Genomic DNA, 16,783 nt, shown 5'->3' with positions numbered 1-16,783 from the left:
TGATCTAATATATATTCAAATAAAAAAGCATCAATTATAAAAGAATTAATGAAAATATAAAATAAAATTTAAACCATCTAAATCTTTCATTATGAAATACACCAAATCACAAAAATATGCACAAAAACCACGGTTACTTAATAAAAATTTAATTTTTTAAAAAATATATAAAAAAGTATATTTTATATTTTTATAAAAATAAAAAGGAATTAATTTTAAATTAAAAATTTTTTTAAATAAAAAATTTAATAATTTAAATATTTGGGCTAGCTCAATAAGCTCCAAGCTTGAGGGCATTAGATACAAACTTGGCCATATAAGCTTTTTTTTTTTTTTTAATGTGTTTAGACTAGCTTGAATAAGTAGATTCGAATTGATCCCAACTCAAGTAACCTTACCTGCTCTACTTCAATGTCCAAACACAATTATATTATAAATTGATGTAATACATTTTTGGAGTGAATGTTGCATTGGCCTGGCTAGCTTGTGCATTCTACGAGGCATCCTGCGGCCAACAACAAGTGCTAGCTCTCGCAAATTGATATAAAGCTCATTAACATGTGGAAAGCCGTTACCGTCTCCGCCAACTTTTTCCTTAATCAACGGAAAAGTAAACAAAAGTTTAAGGTGAGTTTATCCTTTTTTACTTTATAATTTATAAATATGACCAAACAGAATATAAAGCTGCGGTCTTCTGTCTCAATTAACGCGTGTAAAGCTTTTATTGTCTGAGGTCTTGTCCATTACAAGGAAAGAGGTGTTTGATTTTATTTTTTATTTTTTGGGACAGAAGAGGTGTTTAATTGTTAAGGTTGAAATTTCCGGCGAAAGAGGTACGAAGGGTTTCGAAGTCTAACTTCCTATGCAAGTCTGTCTCTCTTTCACATAACAAGAACAAAAATGTTTTGTTACATTATTATCTTGCTTTTTACATTACGTGATGTTGGTTTGAATGGTTGGCCAAAAAAAAAAAAAAGATGTTGCTTTGAATAAGTTATGACTTACGACGGAAAAAAGGGGGGTTTAGAACTTAATAGTTACATTTCGAATTTTTTTTTAAAAAAAAGAACATAAGTCACAAATATCCATTCAAATAATTATAAATATAAAATTTTCATTGTGAATTGATTCATAGATTTTTCTCGTTATTCATAACTGAGAATTTCATATTTGTAAACTGTTTAGGTTGGCCTACTTAAACCATGTGAGAAAAAAAAAATCTAGAAGGGGATGTGATTCCGTCTTTCTTCCACCTCACTTTCTCAAAGCTATTCAGCAATCAAATATTTGCATTGTTGTCTTCTCCAAAAACTATGCTTCTTCTATATGGTGCCTTCAGGAACTCTCAGAGATTGTTGCACGTATCCATGAACCACGACATATGGTTTTTCCAATTGTCTACGATATCTTCCTCCCCTACACAGAATTAAAGAAAATGACTTAAAATGGGTCCTTTTTGTAGATGTAGTTTTGAAGTCATTTTCTGTATTTTTTTATTAACTAACTGTCAAAATTATTTATTAATGATACGGGCAATATTGAGTCATTTTCAAAAGTTGAAGTAGAACATTGCATAATAAATAAGTTTAAATTCTAAATACTTTTTAACCTATAGTTTAGAGATAAATCTGTTATTTAACTTTTTTTTTAATCGTGAAGCGTTGAAAAAGGATGAGTTTCTTTGCTGAAACTAATTTTAATAAATTATGGTTAAAATTTTTAATCCATAATTTTTATATAAAATTATTTTTGATTGAGTGAGAATTATGACATTATTTTTACTTTCAGCATGAAGTTTTTTACATTATCTCAAATCAACTTATACATGAAAGCATCTTTTTGCCCTGAGCCATTTACATGTTACATAGTAGATATATAGAATCCACGACCTTTAGTTAAGAAACATTTAGCCTCCCTTACATAGTAGAAATTTTTGTACCGTCTTCTAGAGTTTAGGAATAAAATTGTACTATATAATCTTGAGTCAAGGAAACTAGTGACCCCTCGCAAAATTCTTTATAGATAGACTTGTATCTTAAACTTATATATTGCTTATCAAGCTCAATTATAATTGATATGAAAACTTACATATCAACTTAAGTTTACTCATACTTGAATTTCATAACACAACATTATATTATAAATTGATATAACACATGCAGTTTTCGAGTAAATGTTGCATTGATTGGCCTAGCTAGCTAATGCATTACTCTCTTCGTTCCTATGTATAAAAGGTTTTTTATAACTTTTTTTTTATCTCTAAATATAAGATGTTGTTAGCATATTTTTTAATTAATGGACTATTATACCTTTATTAAATTAGAAAAAGAAAAATATAAGTACTCTCATTAATTTACTTTGAAAAAAGAAATTATTTTTTACTTACAATAATTAGAGGTAAAATTGAAATGTTAATATGTTTTTAATTAAATAACCAACTTTTATTAATTTGCATGATTCGGTTAAAAATATCTTATATTAGAGAAGGAGGGAGTATATTTTACGAGGCATCTTGCAACGAAAAAGTACTAGCTAGCAAATTGATAGAAAGTTCTTTAACTTGTGGAAAGGGTTTAACGTCTTCACCAACTTTTGCCTTAATCAATGGAAATGTAAACAAAAGTCATGGTCTTATGGAGTTCCTTCATCATTATCATTGCAACAATGCAATTCTTTAATTTCAGCCGATGAAGACAAAGAGTTGATAGAGAAATTCTCATATAAATTGGATGCACTGCATTATTTATAGTCTGTCCATAATTAAAATACCTTAAGTCATCTAAATAAAATCTTAACTGAAATTGTTTTAATTGATTTTATTATTATAACAGAATGTATATTTAATTTCTTACTTTTTCTATCTCTACTATTTTTAATGTCATAATCAATTTATATTTAATATTATCATGAATGTCATATTTTTATATTAGAAAGAACACAACTGATGTAATGTACGTAGTTAGTGTACTTAAGAATTTCTCAAGCTTACATTACCCATCTCATACATTTAAGTCAAAGGTCAATTGATTTTGTGCAATTACGTCCCTCTTTCCATTTGGAGATGCTTCATGCTGCTGGCTTCCTACAAGCTTGTGAAATACCTGGAAGTCAAACGTGATACGCGACATCATGCAAGAATTTCTCAATTCCTAAGTAAATTCTTGATGACAAAACGTAGGGAAGTAATTTTGACTCATTTTTAAAGTGGTCTCTTCTGTCATAATTAATAACGTGTGGAAATTTAAATCTTGTCTTGGCAACTTTTCCACAACTTGATTTGATGTGGAAAAATTTTATACTTTATGAAGGAAAAGTAATAAACAAAAGTTATGGATTTTCTTCATTTCTCACTGCAAGCTTCCACCATTGAAGAGGAAAAGACAACATTCACCATTGGACACGTTAATAATTTCTTAAAAAATTGTCAAGAATTATTATCAAAGGGGCATGGTTGCTGGGTCTTTTTTTTTTTTTTTGTCAACTTTTTACCTGCTTCACAATCACCGCTTAATTATTATAGAGTAACGTCACAATTCAAATCAAGAACATTAAAAAAAAAATGTAACCTAACAGCCATCAGAAGAAGAAAAAGTATGAGAAACGAACAAAATTTTTAATTCTTATCAAAGCCCCACACAGACTTGCGTAGAAATTAGAATCCCTTCATATCTGTTTCAGGGCAAGCTCTCAGAAATTTCCACCTCAACAAGCCTCTCTTCTTTTCATTTCACGGTTCTAGTTTTTATCGGTCTCCTTCATTCGCAGAGTCATTAAAAGATCATTAAAAGCTCAGTGAGTAATTGCGCCTCCATTCTATCCATTGAAAGGCTATTGACATGGAGAGTTTCATTGGTGGATCATCATCATCATCAAGGCCAAAAAATGTCTATCTAAGTTTCAAAGGAGATTATGCACACAAAATGCTAATGACTCATTTGTAAGAAAATATCAAAATATTTTTTATCAACTAATGATATATATGTATGATCTTATTTAATAGATAACACATATACACATTAAGACATCATATATTTATATTTACAGTTATGCATGTGTACTTCATATATATTGCTAAGTGCTGGTGTGAAGTTTTTTTTATGAAAACCGTGTTTGGTATAGGAGATGTGAAAATGTAATGTAATTATGAGTGCGCACCCTTCTAATTCACAGATATTGTGTGGCTAATTATGTGGCGCACTGTTTTCATTCACGGAATTTCTGGCACTTGAGAAACATGAAATTAGTGGCTCTAAAGATTTAACCAATGCACGATGCCAAATTTCAATGGATTTCGAATACTTGAAAGGCTAGACCTTGAAGGATGCATTAATTGTCACAGCTTGATGCATTCATTGCTGATCGTTCAAAGTTCAAGTTCTTTGAATTTGAGAAATTGTATTAATCTTTTGTTAGCATTCGCCACGAGTTATTTTCTCTACCCACTTTAAAAATTTTAAATTTGGCTGGTTGTTCTAAATTTTTAAATTGCCTTAACTTTTATCCTTTTGAAGAGATTGGTGAAGAAGAAAATATTAAGCAGTCATTTTCTCAAAAAAGATAGACACTACTCCATATTTCTATTTATAGGAGAAAATATTACGTTTAACTTGTTTTTTATATAAGTAAAATCCCATATTTCAATAAGCATTTGTTTCACATTTTCTAAATCAACCCTCATAATTTACATTAGTGAAAAATAATTAATGCATATTTATATTGATTAACATAAGGTATTTTAGTTTAATTTTTTTATTTTCAGACATAATTATTATGGTTAACTAACTTTTTAAACTGTGTGATATAATTTTTTTCTTTTAATTATAGAAATGGAGGGAGTATGTAGAAACGATTCTGTTTAAATGTAATGACACTTAGAATGTTGTATCCGTAATTAATCATGTTTGTTTTTTCTCCCTCTCCTCTCTCTTACCTCTACTTATTTCGAAACGAGAGGGAGTATGTAGAAACGATTCTGTTTAAATGTAATGACACTTAGTGCCCGTTTGGATAAGGAGAAAACGCGCGTTTTGGATCCAAAATCGATTTTTTCTGTCAATCTATCCAAACAGTCGAAAATGATCAAAAATCAATTCTGGGCCAAAACGCGCGATTTTCCCGAAGCTCCCTTCATCCAAAAGTTTGTCAAAAACGTTGGGGAAAATTACAAAAACAGGCCCAGGAAAAAATTACAAAGAAAGCACATAATTTAATAAAAATAAAATTAAACTCTCTTCTTTTTCTTTTTTTTTCCTTAATAAAATTTAAACTTTATATATTTAAAAAATTAATATTTGATATTTAAAAATTAAATTATATAGTTAAAAATTAATTTTGATTAAATTATCCAAATATCTTCAATTCTGTTAAAATCAATTTTAAAAAAATAGTATCCAAACAGATTACGTTATAACATAATCAATTATGATTAAAATCTACCACTTAATCAATTATTTTCATAATCTATTATACCCAACTGAAATCCAAACAGACCCTTAGAATGTTGTATCCGTAATTAATCATGTTTGTTTTTTCTCCCTCTCCTCTCTCTTACCTCTACTTATTTCGAATTTTTAAATTCTTAGTCTTTATTTAAATTTAATCTAATTGATTTGGTCCTTTAACTTCACTCTCCCAAGAAAGAAAGAAAGCAGAAGCCAGCAATAACCAATGAAAGGAGAGGGGCCAAGGAGAAGCGTGGAATGTCAGGTGGAGTGACAAAAGTGTATGGCCTTGGGGTCGTGAAAACAGCCACTTTAAGCCACTTTAACTTGGTTCTCAATATTTTTTTTATTGAGTTTAGCTCATTAATTTAGTATACCTTAGAGTTTAGCTCCCTGTCCATTTTAATTTGGTTCTCAATTTTTTTTTCAAGATCTTTTAATTTTGCTAATTTACACATTTAAAAATAGGAAAAATTTTAGTGAGGACCACTTGACTAAACTTAATTTCAGTCAAAGTCTCTAAAATTCTGAAATTTTGAGGGACTAAAATGAATGAAATGAAATGACCTTATTATCTCTAAAATTCAAGATCTTTTAATCTTTCAGATAAAAAGCATGGACATAATTTATGTTGGGATTTACGACAATTTACACCAAACTCCCTTTTCTTCTTACTCTCACACTCTCTTTCTTCTTCTCTCACCATATTGTCTTATGGAATTGAATTTGACTGATAGCAGCATCACAAGTATATGGGACGAGCTTGGTGGAAGAAAGGTAATGTTAATTGGATGCAGGCCCTTCTTACCTACTATAGATATTTTTGGCAAATGCATGACTATTTTCACTCACACAAGTATATGCTAATGACTCATTTGTAAGCAAAAATCAAAATATTTTTATCATCTAATGATATATATATATATATATATATATTAAGACATCAGATATTTATATTTATATTTATGCATGTATATCATATATGTGTGCTAAGTGTTTGTCTATCAGCTAATGTTTTTGAGCAAATAGTTGAAAGAAAAAATATCATTTAACACATTAGAAAAAAATATATATGCTTCTTTACTTTATAGATAGGACCAAACAAAGTATAAACTTGCTTATTGGTCTTTTGAATTTTGTCATAGTTAACGTGTGGAAAGCTTTTCTTGTCTAAGGTCTTGTGGTCGCAACTATAGATTTATGTATATGGGCGTGCCACTATAGGAAAAACAGATGCTTAATTGTTAAGGTTGAAATTTCTGGAAGCTTTCCTTGAAAGAGATACGAAGAATGGTTTCTAACTTTCTATGCAAGTCTCTTGGTCTTCACTTTATAATTTATAAAATATGACCAAACAGAATGTAAAGCTGCGGTCTTCTGTCTTAATTAACGCGTGGAAAGCTTTTATTGTCTGAGGTCTTGTCCACTACAAGAAAAGAGGTGTTTAATTTTATTTTTTTCTTGGACAGAAGAGGTGTTTAATTGTTAAGGTTGAAATTTCTGGGAGCTTTCCTAGCTCGAAAGAAGTACGAAGAAGGGTTTCTAAGTCTAACTTTCTATGCAAGTTGATCTGTTGCTCTTTCTTTTTTTACTTTTTTTTTTTCAAGGTATTTCCATAATCGACAACTGTGAGATTAATTATTGAAAAATTTAAGTGTCATTTAAAAATTTCCAAGGTCCATCACTATTGCATAACAAGAACAAAAATGTTTTGTTATATTATTATTTTACTTTTTACAATACGTGAGGCTGATTTGAATAAGTTATGACTTATGGCAGGAAAGGGGGGGTTAGAACTTAATAGTTACATTTCGAAATTTTTTTCAAAAAAAAAAAAGAACATAAGTCACAAATATCCATTCAAATAATTATAAATATAAAATTTTCATTGTAAATTGATTCATAGATTTTTCTAATTATTCATAACTGAGAATTTCATATTTGTAAACTGTTTAGGTTGCCCTACTTAACCCATGTAAGAAAAAAAAATCAGGGGATGGGGGAATGGTTTAAAGTTTCTAGCACTGCTCACTCAAAAAATGAAAGAAAGCAAAAAAAAAAAGGAGAATATCATTGAAGGACCTCTGAAATGATCTAATAAGAGAAAAGTATATATTGGTAAATTTGTAACATTCAAGGCACAAATTCCATTGAAAGTAAATATTATATGTGTTTTTTTTCATAATAGGATTTCTAGTACAAATACTTGAAATGGAGACGTCAAACTTATACGGTCACGGCAAAATGCTTCATAAGAACAAAGGGAAGAGAAAGGGATCGGACTGATAATATCTTCTTTATCAAGTGTAAGTAAGAGATGTTGGGTTATTCGTCTTTAGTAGATCAAGTCCAAACATGAGCCCTATGATAGAGTGGGGCCTTATTATAATATATATATATATATATATATAAAATTGGGTCACAATGTGTAATATGTTCTGGGTCCCTTATTGCAATATTAATTTTCCCTTTTCTATTTGAAAATGAGAGGAAATAGTTTTCCCTTAACTGGCACGTTCATGTAAATGTGGGCATGCGTCAGTTAAAGGGAGATGAGGCAAACCTTCATCCTAACTACTGCCTCCATCTCAAATTATAAGGTACTTTTAAAAGAATTTTTTCATTTCAAAATATAAGACACTTTAAATAGATTAAGATTTCATTAAATGCGCCAATTTCAATATTATCCTTCCCCTCTCTATAATTAATTTTTATCTCTTTTCTTTTTAATATATTAAATGATGGGTATTTTTAGAAATTTATATTTTTGTTTTGAAAAGATAAGGTTGTTAAATATATTTAATGAGGTTTATTGATATATAAAATTTTATCTAAAAGTGTTTTATAATATAGGACGGAGGGAGTAGTATTTATCTTGGAAATGTACCGATTATTTTATTTCCATTTCTTGTCAAATAACGTATTACGAAGATTCATTTTTACAAGTCCAAAACATATGCAGCGCAATAAATGTTTTACTCTATTATCTTTCAAAGTGAGAATAGAATTATCATTTATATATAAACATACATATATAACAGTAGCATATCAGTTTCTCTGTGGATTGTTTGGATTGTTTTCCACATGGGATGCTGCTAACGACCGAAAGGAGGCGTAGGTTAATGTGGCAGTCACAAGGGTTAACATCTACTCCCTCTATTCATATTAATAAAACTCGTTAAATGCACTTTATAATTTTATTTTTTAAAATAAAAATATGAATTTTTAAAAAAATTAAAAAGAGAATATAATAAAAAGAATAACATTGAAAAAATATTATTATATAAAACTTTATTTTTTTAAAATATCTTATATTTTGATATACTAAATCTAAATCAAAAATATTTTATAAATTAGAACGGGTTAATATTAATATATACGATATGTATATGTATATGTATATATATATTTAAAAACTATTGATATTGTTCCTGTCGTTGTTCTACATTTTAATTTGGTCCCACCGATAATTCAATAAAGTCAATGCACGCGTTGGAGGAACTTACTCAGAAAGAGGCACTTTTATTTATTTAATAAAGGCGAATGATTTAATTGTTACTTCGTTGTAGTCATTCCAAAAAAAAATATATTTTTACTTAAATCAAAGTAAATCATTCATATGTAGTTGTTGGAGTGATAAAAAAATTTAGAATTATTAGTAGAGATCACTGGTCATAACACAGCTATATGGTCTTTAATTAAAATTAATAACCTTAGAGGTCCTTAATTGTCATTTTTCCTCATTAAAATAACCATTCTTCAACAGTCAAAAGATGATAAATGAAAAAACAAAATTTAAAATTTAATTCTTATCAAGGCACCCACACCTCCATATCTCTTTCCTGGCAAGGTCCCAGAAATTTCCACCTCAGCAAACCTCTGTTCTTTCCTTTTCAAGTTTCTAGTTTTTATCAGTCTCCTTCATCCCCAGGGCCATTAAAAGATTTTTGAAAGCTCAGTGAAAAACTACAGCTCCATTCTATATCCATTGAAAGGCTATTGACTCATGGAGGGTTTCAATAGTGGATCATCACCATCGAAGCCAAACCATGTTTATCTAAGTTTCAGAGGAGATGACAGAAGTTGCGACTTCACAGATAGGCTTTTGGCTGCTCTTGAAAGTGATGATTTAAATACCTTCTGGGATGACAAGAAGCTTGAACCAATTCATTCCATCTTTCTTCCACGTTCCTGTCTCAAAGCTATTCAGCAATCAAACATTTCCATTGTTGTCTTCTCCAAAAACTTTGCTGCTTCTACATGGTGCCTACAGGAACTCTCTGCGATTCTTGAACGTATCCATGAACCACGACATACAGTTGTTCCAATTTTTTATGATGTAGATCCATCTGATGTACAGAATCAGAGTAATTCTTTTGAAAAAGCTTTCGCTGAACATGAACGAAGATTCACACGAAGTGATGTACACAGCTGGAGGTTAGCAATGAAACGAGTTGCCCATTGCCCTGGTTGGTACACACCGCACAAGTGGGTAATTTATTTAGTCATGAATTTTTTTCCCATCAATCGGTAAAACAGGGTGTTGAAAATAAGCAATTAATTTTGTTTTTTGGTTTTTCTTCAGCCCATGGCAACAAACTATCGATGACATTGTGAGAGAAGTGAAGAAAAAAATGCGAGAATTAGTTCATGTTGATGTTGACATGGTGGGGATGCAATCACGAGCCAAAGAAGTAATAAAGCTTTTAGAATTGGGTGTGAATGATGGGGTTCGAGTTGTGGGCATTTGCGGCATGGTTGGGATTGGGAAGACAACTCTTGCCAGAGTTGTATATGATAGGATCTCTTTCAATTTTGATGCTTCTCATTTCATATACAAAGGAAATGAATTTTGTATGAGCAGTAGGCAACTACAGGGCGAGAATATTCTCCTAGTTCTTGATGATATTAGTAGTTACAATCTTGAACCAGTAATTCAGACTATAGATGATAACTGGTTAGGCAAAGGGAGCAGAATCATCATAACAGCTAGAGATGTAGGAGTCCTAAAGGGTTTTAAGATGCATGATATTTATAGAGTTAAACCATTGACTAAGGATGAAGCTCTTCAATTACTCTGTAGAAAAGCTTTCAGACGTAATTTTCCTATAAGAGGCTATGAAGAGCAAATAAATAGCGTACTTGAATATGCTAATGGCCTTCCATTAGCAATTGTAGAATTTGGCTCATTCTTACACAGTATAAGAGCTTCAGAATGGAGCATTAGTGCCTTCATTGAATTCAAAAAGGTTGTTAACTTTGTAGTAATGAAGGCCCTCAAAAAATGTTTTCTCGAGCTGAGCCCTAATGGTCGAAAGTTTTTTTTAGACATTTCATGTTTTTTCATAGGGAAGGATATTAAATATGCAGAAGGAATTTTAAGGTGTTATAGATATGACAAATCACTTATGACTGTTATAGATCAAAAAATACTAATGCATGGTCTAATGCAAGAAATGGGAAGAGAAATTGTGCGGCAACAATCCCCTTCTAGGCCTGAAGAGTGGAATAGATTGTGGGATTTTAATGATATTGATCGTGTCATGCAAAATGACAAGGTAGGTCTTGCTAATATTTTTTTAAAACATTAATATTATAATGTGTTAAAATTGACGTAATCTCACTTTGCATCTGTGTTATATTAATGTATTTATTCTTAGGTTACTCCCAAAGTTAAAGCTATAGTCTTGGATCTAGAAGATTCACAAGGGAGGACATTAAAGGCTGAAGCTTGATCACGCATGAGCGATCTCATCAGACTGCTCATATTTCGTAACATGAAATTTTCTGGAGTCTTGGAGGATCTTTCGACGAAACTAAGATATATTTCATGGCACCAATATCCTTTTACTTGTTTGCCGTCAAATTATCGCCCATATAAGCTTGCGGAATTGAATTTGACTGATAGCTGCATCACAAGTATATGGGATCAATGCCGAGAAGGAAAGGTAATGTTAAGTGTGTGCACGTACGCCCTTCTAACTTCTTGATATTTTTGGCTATGATTCAGACTTTTTTCATTCGCACGAGTTAATGCAAACGACTTGCTTATGAGAAATAATCAATATATATATATGATTTCTATTTAATACAAATGTATTAAGATATTTTATATTTTATATTTTAAGTTTATATTTGACATTTATATTTATGCTATGCATCTATATAAGATATGTGCTAAGTGTTTTTGTGTGAAGTTTCTAATGAAAAACTGTGTCCGCCACTGGCGGAGACGGGAAAAGGCAATACAATTGTGCGTGCGTACCCTTCTAACTAACAGGTATTTATTGCTAATTACCTCATACCCTTTTTTCATTCACAGGTTTTCCGGAATTTGAGAAACATGAATCTTAGTGGCTCCAAAGATCTAACCAAAATGCCAAATTTCATAGAATTTCCAAGTCTTGAGAGGCTAGACCTTGAAGGATGCATTAAATTATCACAGCTGCTTGATCCATCCATTGCTGATCATTCAAAGCTCAAGTTCTTAAATTTGAGAAATTGTATTAATCTTGTTAGTATTCCCAATGAGTTATTTTCTCTCCTCTCTTTAGAAATGCTAAATTTAGCTTGTTGCTTCAAATTTGCCAGTTGTCTTAACTTTTCTCCTTTTGAGGAGGAGTTTGGCGAGAGAGAAACTACTAGTAAATTAGTTCCTCGAAAGAGACAAAAGCTATGTAGAAACAAATCTATTTAAGTGCACTATTTGGTACTCAGAAATACAATGCAGTATCAGTAATTGATATTCTTCTCTCTCTTACTTTCTCAACTCCTTCCATATTTGTTTCTATATTATTAAGATTAAAATATATTTTTAATTTTTTAACTTTATGTAATATTTCAATTTATTCTTTTATTTTTATAAAATATATTTTTAATTATTTAACTCTAACATCATTTAAATTTAAATCTTTTAAAATAATAATGACTAGTATAAAAAATAATTATGTAAAATTAATAGTGTTATAATTAAATAATTGAAAATACACTTTATAAAATTAAGGGATAAAAGTAAAATCTTATATAAAATTAAAGGACTAAAAGTATTTTTAGCTTATTATTAATGTCATATATAATTAACTTTCTTATTGTTGAGTGTCATAACGAGAACATTCTCTGTGATGCCTATGCACAAAGCTAATCATAGTGTGCGCTACTAAAAAATGTAGAGATTAAAGTTTATTGACATTAACAACAAATAATTCAAAATTTGATATCTTATAGTGCCCTTATTGATTATATTTCACTGCACAAAGAGCTAGCCAAGCTCAGTCCACTTTACTTTTTCTTTGCATTTTGCATTTTGTGTTGATTTGGATACTTATATTGAAATTATATTCAGGTATTTATTTAATTTTGATAAGTTTCACATTTAAAAAACAATTAATTTTATGATTTATCGTTAATGAGAAACTATAAATCGTTTTTAGACCCACAAGACGTGAGACAAGAGTTGTTAGGAATGCATCATCCCAGTTTTTTTTTTTCAAAGGGAAAAAAATTATATACTTAGTTTCATATACTTAAAGTATAAGGCTAAGTATATAACTCTCACTCTTTGCAAATTAGTAAAAAAATTATGATGAATCTTGGTGAGAATAATATTAACAACTTATTTAAAAAAAACGTTGGGTTTGATATAATGCAGGAAATGTACATAGCTTTTACATTCTCTACACCTCCCCTAATGAATTATGTACATTCACTTCTGCAAGTCCAAAGCGTTTGAAGCGCAATAAATAGTTAATGTATTATCTTTCAAAGTAAGAATAGAATGATCAGTTGATACAGAAAAACTTTTGGGAAAATTATTGCCGAAGACCTGGAAAAAATAATATTTATTATAAAGCATCTTAAAAATACTAATTATTGAGAAGGACCAAACATTAAAATATAAATTTTAAAATACAAAATTATCCCTAGTCAAATTTCCTATATTTTTTTAAACCACATCTCAAATTGAACTTGACAGCTACGTTACTGGCAATGATAAAAGAAACAAATAATGCTAGAAATCAAAACAAGTGAACTTGTACCTTGAAGATTTGCAAAGAAGTCCTATAAAGATAAGTTGACACTAAAAAATCTGTTTGCTAACGTGCTTTCAAAAAGTGTTTTGGAGAATAAAAAAAATAAAATAATGTTCTAGAGAACAAAAAAAGAAAACAACTTTTAAGTGTTCTGTGATTATTGTTCTGGAAAACAAAGGAGAATGAAAAAAATACCTATTTTTATTATTTTTTTTATTTTCAAAACATGTTCTACAAAACATCAGTTTTCAGAATAATAGAATAAAAACAATTTCAAACAGCCCCTTAATTCCCTCCAAATGATAACTTCCTATTAAGGAATCCAAATCTTAACTTTATATGTAGGGTGCATCATTCTAGGAATCTAAAATGTATGTATAGGTTTCTATATATTCCCTTCGTTTAAAAATATAAGGTATTTTTAATCAAATCTCACCCCAATAAAGTAGTTATCTACTTTCAAATTAACACTATCTTTTTATATTTATCCATATTAAACATCCGACAACAAATATAAAGTCATTTATCAATAGGGATACTTTTGAAAAAAGACAATGATAACATCTCAAAAGACTAAAAATCTTACATTTTTAAACATCCAACTCTTTAAAAAATGTATTTTTTTTTAACAGAGGGAGTAATATTTTACTCTTTATTGCGGTATAAACAATAATTATGTATTCCAATAAAAAGAATAATTATTTATTTTTAAAATATATATATTTTTACACTGACGAGCAAGAATTAATTTTATAAAATGATTAAAACTGGCAAAATATTTGAGATTTTTGATACAATATTTTAATCTTTATTTTCAATTAATAGATAATAATTAAAAATATTTATTTTTAACTTCAATATTTCACAATTTAATATTAATAAGTTTTTAGAAAATATTTGACCGTACTCTCAATTTATTTATAAAATATATAAAAGAATTAACTGCATAAGTGATTTTAATCTTGGTCCTTATATGTAATTTTAAAATTTTTTTCTAATATTTTTCTGATAAACTAATTATCAAACTTAACTTTTGTTAACAATGAGAGTGTCGTTGCACTATTTTTAAAAATTAAAGAGGAACATTATACCAAAAACAAGTCTAAAATTCAAGACACTCCTAGAGCTATAATTTAAAATCTAAATTACCCTTTAATCTTTAAAAAATCCCATGTCTTTTAAATATATATATATATATATATAATATTTTATATTTTTATAATAATAAAAAGGAATTAATTTTAAATTAAAAATTTGAATTTTTAAAATAATAAATATTTTATAATTTGGGTATTCAAACATGCCCAATAAGCATTAGAGCCAAACTTGACTATACAAGCTTTTTTATTTATTCAGACTAGTTTGAATAACCTAGTTTGAATTGAGCACCCAACCCAAATAAGATTGATTTACCTGAATTGTCAGCTCTACTTCAACATTCAAACACAAAATTAAATTAGAAATTGATACAATACATTACTTTTTCGAAAGTAAATGTTGCATTGGCCTAGCTAGCTTGTGCATTCTAGCCAGGTGGCATCTTGCAACCAACAAGTGCTAGCTAGCAAATTGATATGAAGCTCATTAACGTGTGAAAATTAAAGCCTTTACTGTCTTTGCCAACTTTTTCCTTAAACAAAAGTCATGGCGGTCTCATGGAGTTTCTTCATCATTATCATTGAAGACTAAAAGCTGACATCACCCATCTTTGACGTTTAAGTCAATGATCAATTGATTTTGTGCAATTTCGTTCCTCTTTCCAGATGGAGGTGCTTCATCCTGCTGGTTTCCTACAAACTTGTGAAATACATGGAATTCAAACGTGACCAAGACCATACACTCAAATTTCTAGCGAGTAAATTCTTGATGAGAAAACATATGGGAGGTAATTTTGACTCACTTATAAAATTTGTTGCTCTCTTCTGTCATAATTAATAACGTGTGGAAAATCTTGTCTTGGCAACTTTTTCCACAATTTGATGTTTTATTAATATTCTTACTTAACGAGTAATAAAAGTAGTAAAAAAAATTTTGTGAATTTTTTTCATTTCTCACTACGTACTACTACGGGTGATCGTGTTATGAAAAAGACACGGTAGGTCTTGCTAATAATTTTTTTTTTGTTGATCATTAATACTATAATGTGTTAAAATTAAAGAATCTCACTTTGTATCAATGTTATATATATATATATATATATATACATATACATATATAGGTGTACTTATTCTCAGGTTGCTCTTGAAGTTGAAGCTATAGTCTTGGAACTAGAAGATTCACAAGTGAGGACATTAAAGGACGTCACAGCTTTATTACGTATGAGCAAGCATAAACTGCTCATATTTCATAATGTGAAATTTTATGGAGAACTTCACACGTGTCTTTCATTGCAACTCATATATATTTCATGGAACCAATATCCTTTCTGGACTCCTTCTAATCATGTCTGTTTTTCATACATATATCCCTTACTATTTTCTCTCTTAGACCATGGACTCCTTCTATATTTGTTTTTACATTAATATTTATAGTTAATGAGAAATCATACATTAATTTTTGGACAATGCATCATCCTAGCTAATATTTGTCTCTTGGAAATGTACTTTTTTAATTTTTCACATGTAACTCATCGATTATTTTATCTCTATATCTTCCCAACGATGTATTATCTAGATGCACTTTTACAACTCCAAAACACATGCAGCACAATAAATATTTGCTCTATTATCTTTCAAAGTCAGAATAGAATGATCATTTACTTTGATGGGGCCATTATTAGAATATAAAAAAAGTCTCACATCTAAAGATTAAAAGATATATCATGGATATATATGCTTAAAAAGTATCTAACAAAATGGCATGATATCATGAGTCATTCGATTGGGGGACCTAAAAAAAAATGAAAGAATGAAAGATGGAAAAAAAATATATACAACAAGACATTAAAAAAAATAAAGAAAAGAGAGAAAGACAAGAAAAAGAAGAAGAAATTGAATAAACCTAATGCCTTTGAGATTAAAAAAGTACAAGTCCAAGCAAGAAGAAGAAAAAAATGAAGAAAAAAAAAAGAGAAAAAAAGTAGTTGAGAGGATATTAGAATATAAAAGAAGTCTCATGTCTAGATATTAGAAGATGTATCATGGATATATAAGTTTAGAAAGTATTTATCAAAATGGCTTAAATTATTTTGGTAGAGTATACTATCCTTAACCATACTTAATATAAGAAATATAACAGCCCTTACCAATTGACATGAAGTGTTCACATGGATCAACATATACTCTTTCTGTCTTAATTTATAAAATATATTTA

At 29.3% G+C, this 16,783-nt stretch overlaps 2 protein-coding genes across 2 annotated transcripts; both read left to right on the top strand.

Annotated features, from left to right (window-relative positions):
- The first annotated feature begins 9,319 nt into the window (after window positions 1-9,319).
- Window positions 9,320-11,176, top strand: LOC129316603 (TMV resistance protein N-like). The gene is made up of 3 exons (XM_054961017.1): window positions 9,320-9,929; window positions 10,027-10,999; window positions 11,102-11,176. Exons 1-3 carry the CDS (start codon window positions 9,448-9,450, stop codon window positions 11,174-11,176), a joined length of 1,530 nt encoding a protein of 509 aa, XP_054816992.1. The 5' UTR covers window positions 9,320-9,447.
- LOC129316388 (disease resistance protein TAO1-like) lies at window positions 10,843-12,210 on the top strand. The gene is made up of 3 exons (XM_054960794.1): window positions 10,843-10,999; window positions 11,102-11,389; window positions 11,764-12,210. Exons 2-3 carry the CDS (start codon window positions 11,183-11,185, stop codon window positions 12,136-12,138), a joined length of 582 nt encoding a protein of 193 aa, XP_054816769.1. The 5' UTR covers window positions 10,843-10,999; window positions 11,102-11,182; the 3' UTR covers window positions 12,139-12,210.
- The last annotated feature ends 4,573 nt before the right edge of the window (window positions 12,211-16,783 follow it).

Source organism: Prosopis cineraria, unplaced genomic scaffold (assembly GCF_029017545.1).
Source record: "Prosopis cineraria cultivar Desert tree isolate PC_DT_omini unplaced genomic scaffold, ASM2901754v1 PC7, whole genome shotgun sequence".
Lineage (NCBI taxonomy): Eukaryota > Viridiplantae > Streptophyta > Magnoliopsida > Fabales > Fabaceae > Prosopis > Prosopis cineraria.
This window is presented reverse-complemented; position numbering and strand designations above follow the sequence as displayed.

What these genes read in the sequence shown, in the direction of transcription:
- LOC129316603 (XM_054961017.1), top strand. Translation starts at nt 9,448, where the DNA reads ATGGAGGGTTTCAATAGTGGATCATCACCATCGAAGCCAAACCATGTT. An exon ending in GGTTGGTACACACCGCACAA is followed by an intron (nt 9,930 to 10,026) that starts GTGGGTAATTTA and finishes GTTTTTCTTCAG; the next exon opens with CCCATGGCAACAAACTATCG. An exon ending in GTGTCATGCAAAATGACAAG is followed by an intron (nt 11,000 to 11,101) that starts GTAGGTCTTGCT and finishes ATTTATTCTTAG; the next exon opens with GTTACTCCCAAAGTTAAAGC.
- LOC129316388 (XM_054960794.1), top strand. Translation starts at nt 11,183, where the DNA reads ATGAGCGATCTCATCAGACTGCTCATATTTCGTAACATGAAATTTTCT. An exon ending in ATCAATGCCGAGAAGGAAAG is followed by an intron (nt 11,390 to 11,763) that starts GTAATGTTAAGT and finishes TTTCATTCACAG; the next exon opens with GTTTTCCGGAATTTGAGAAA.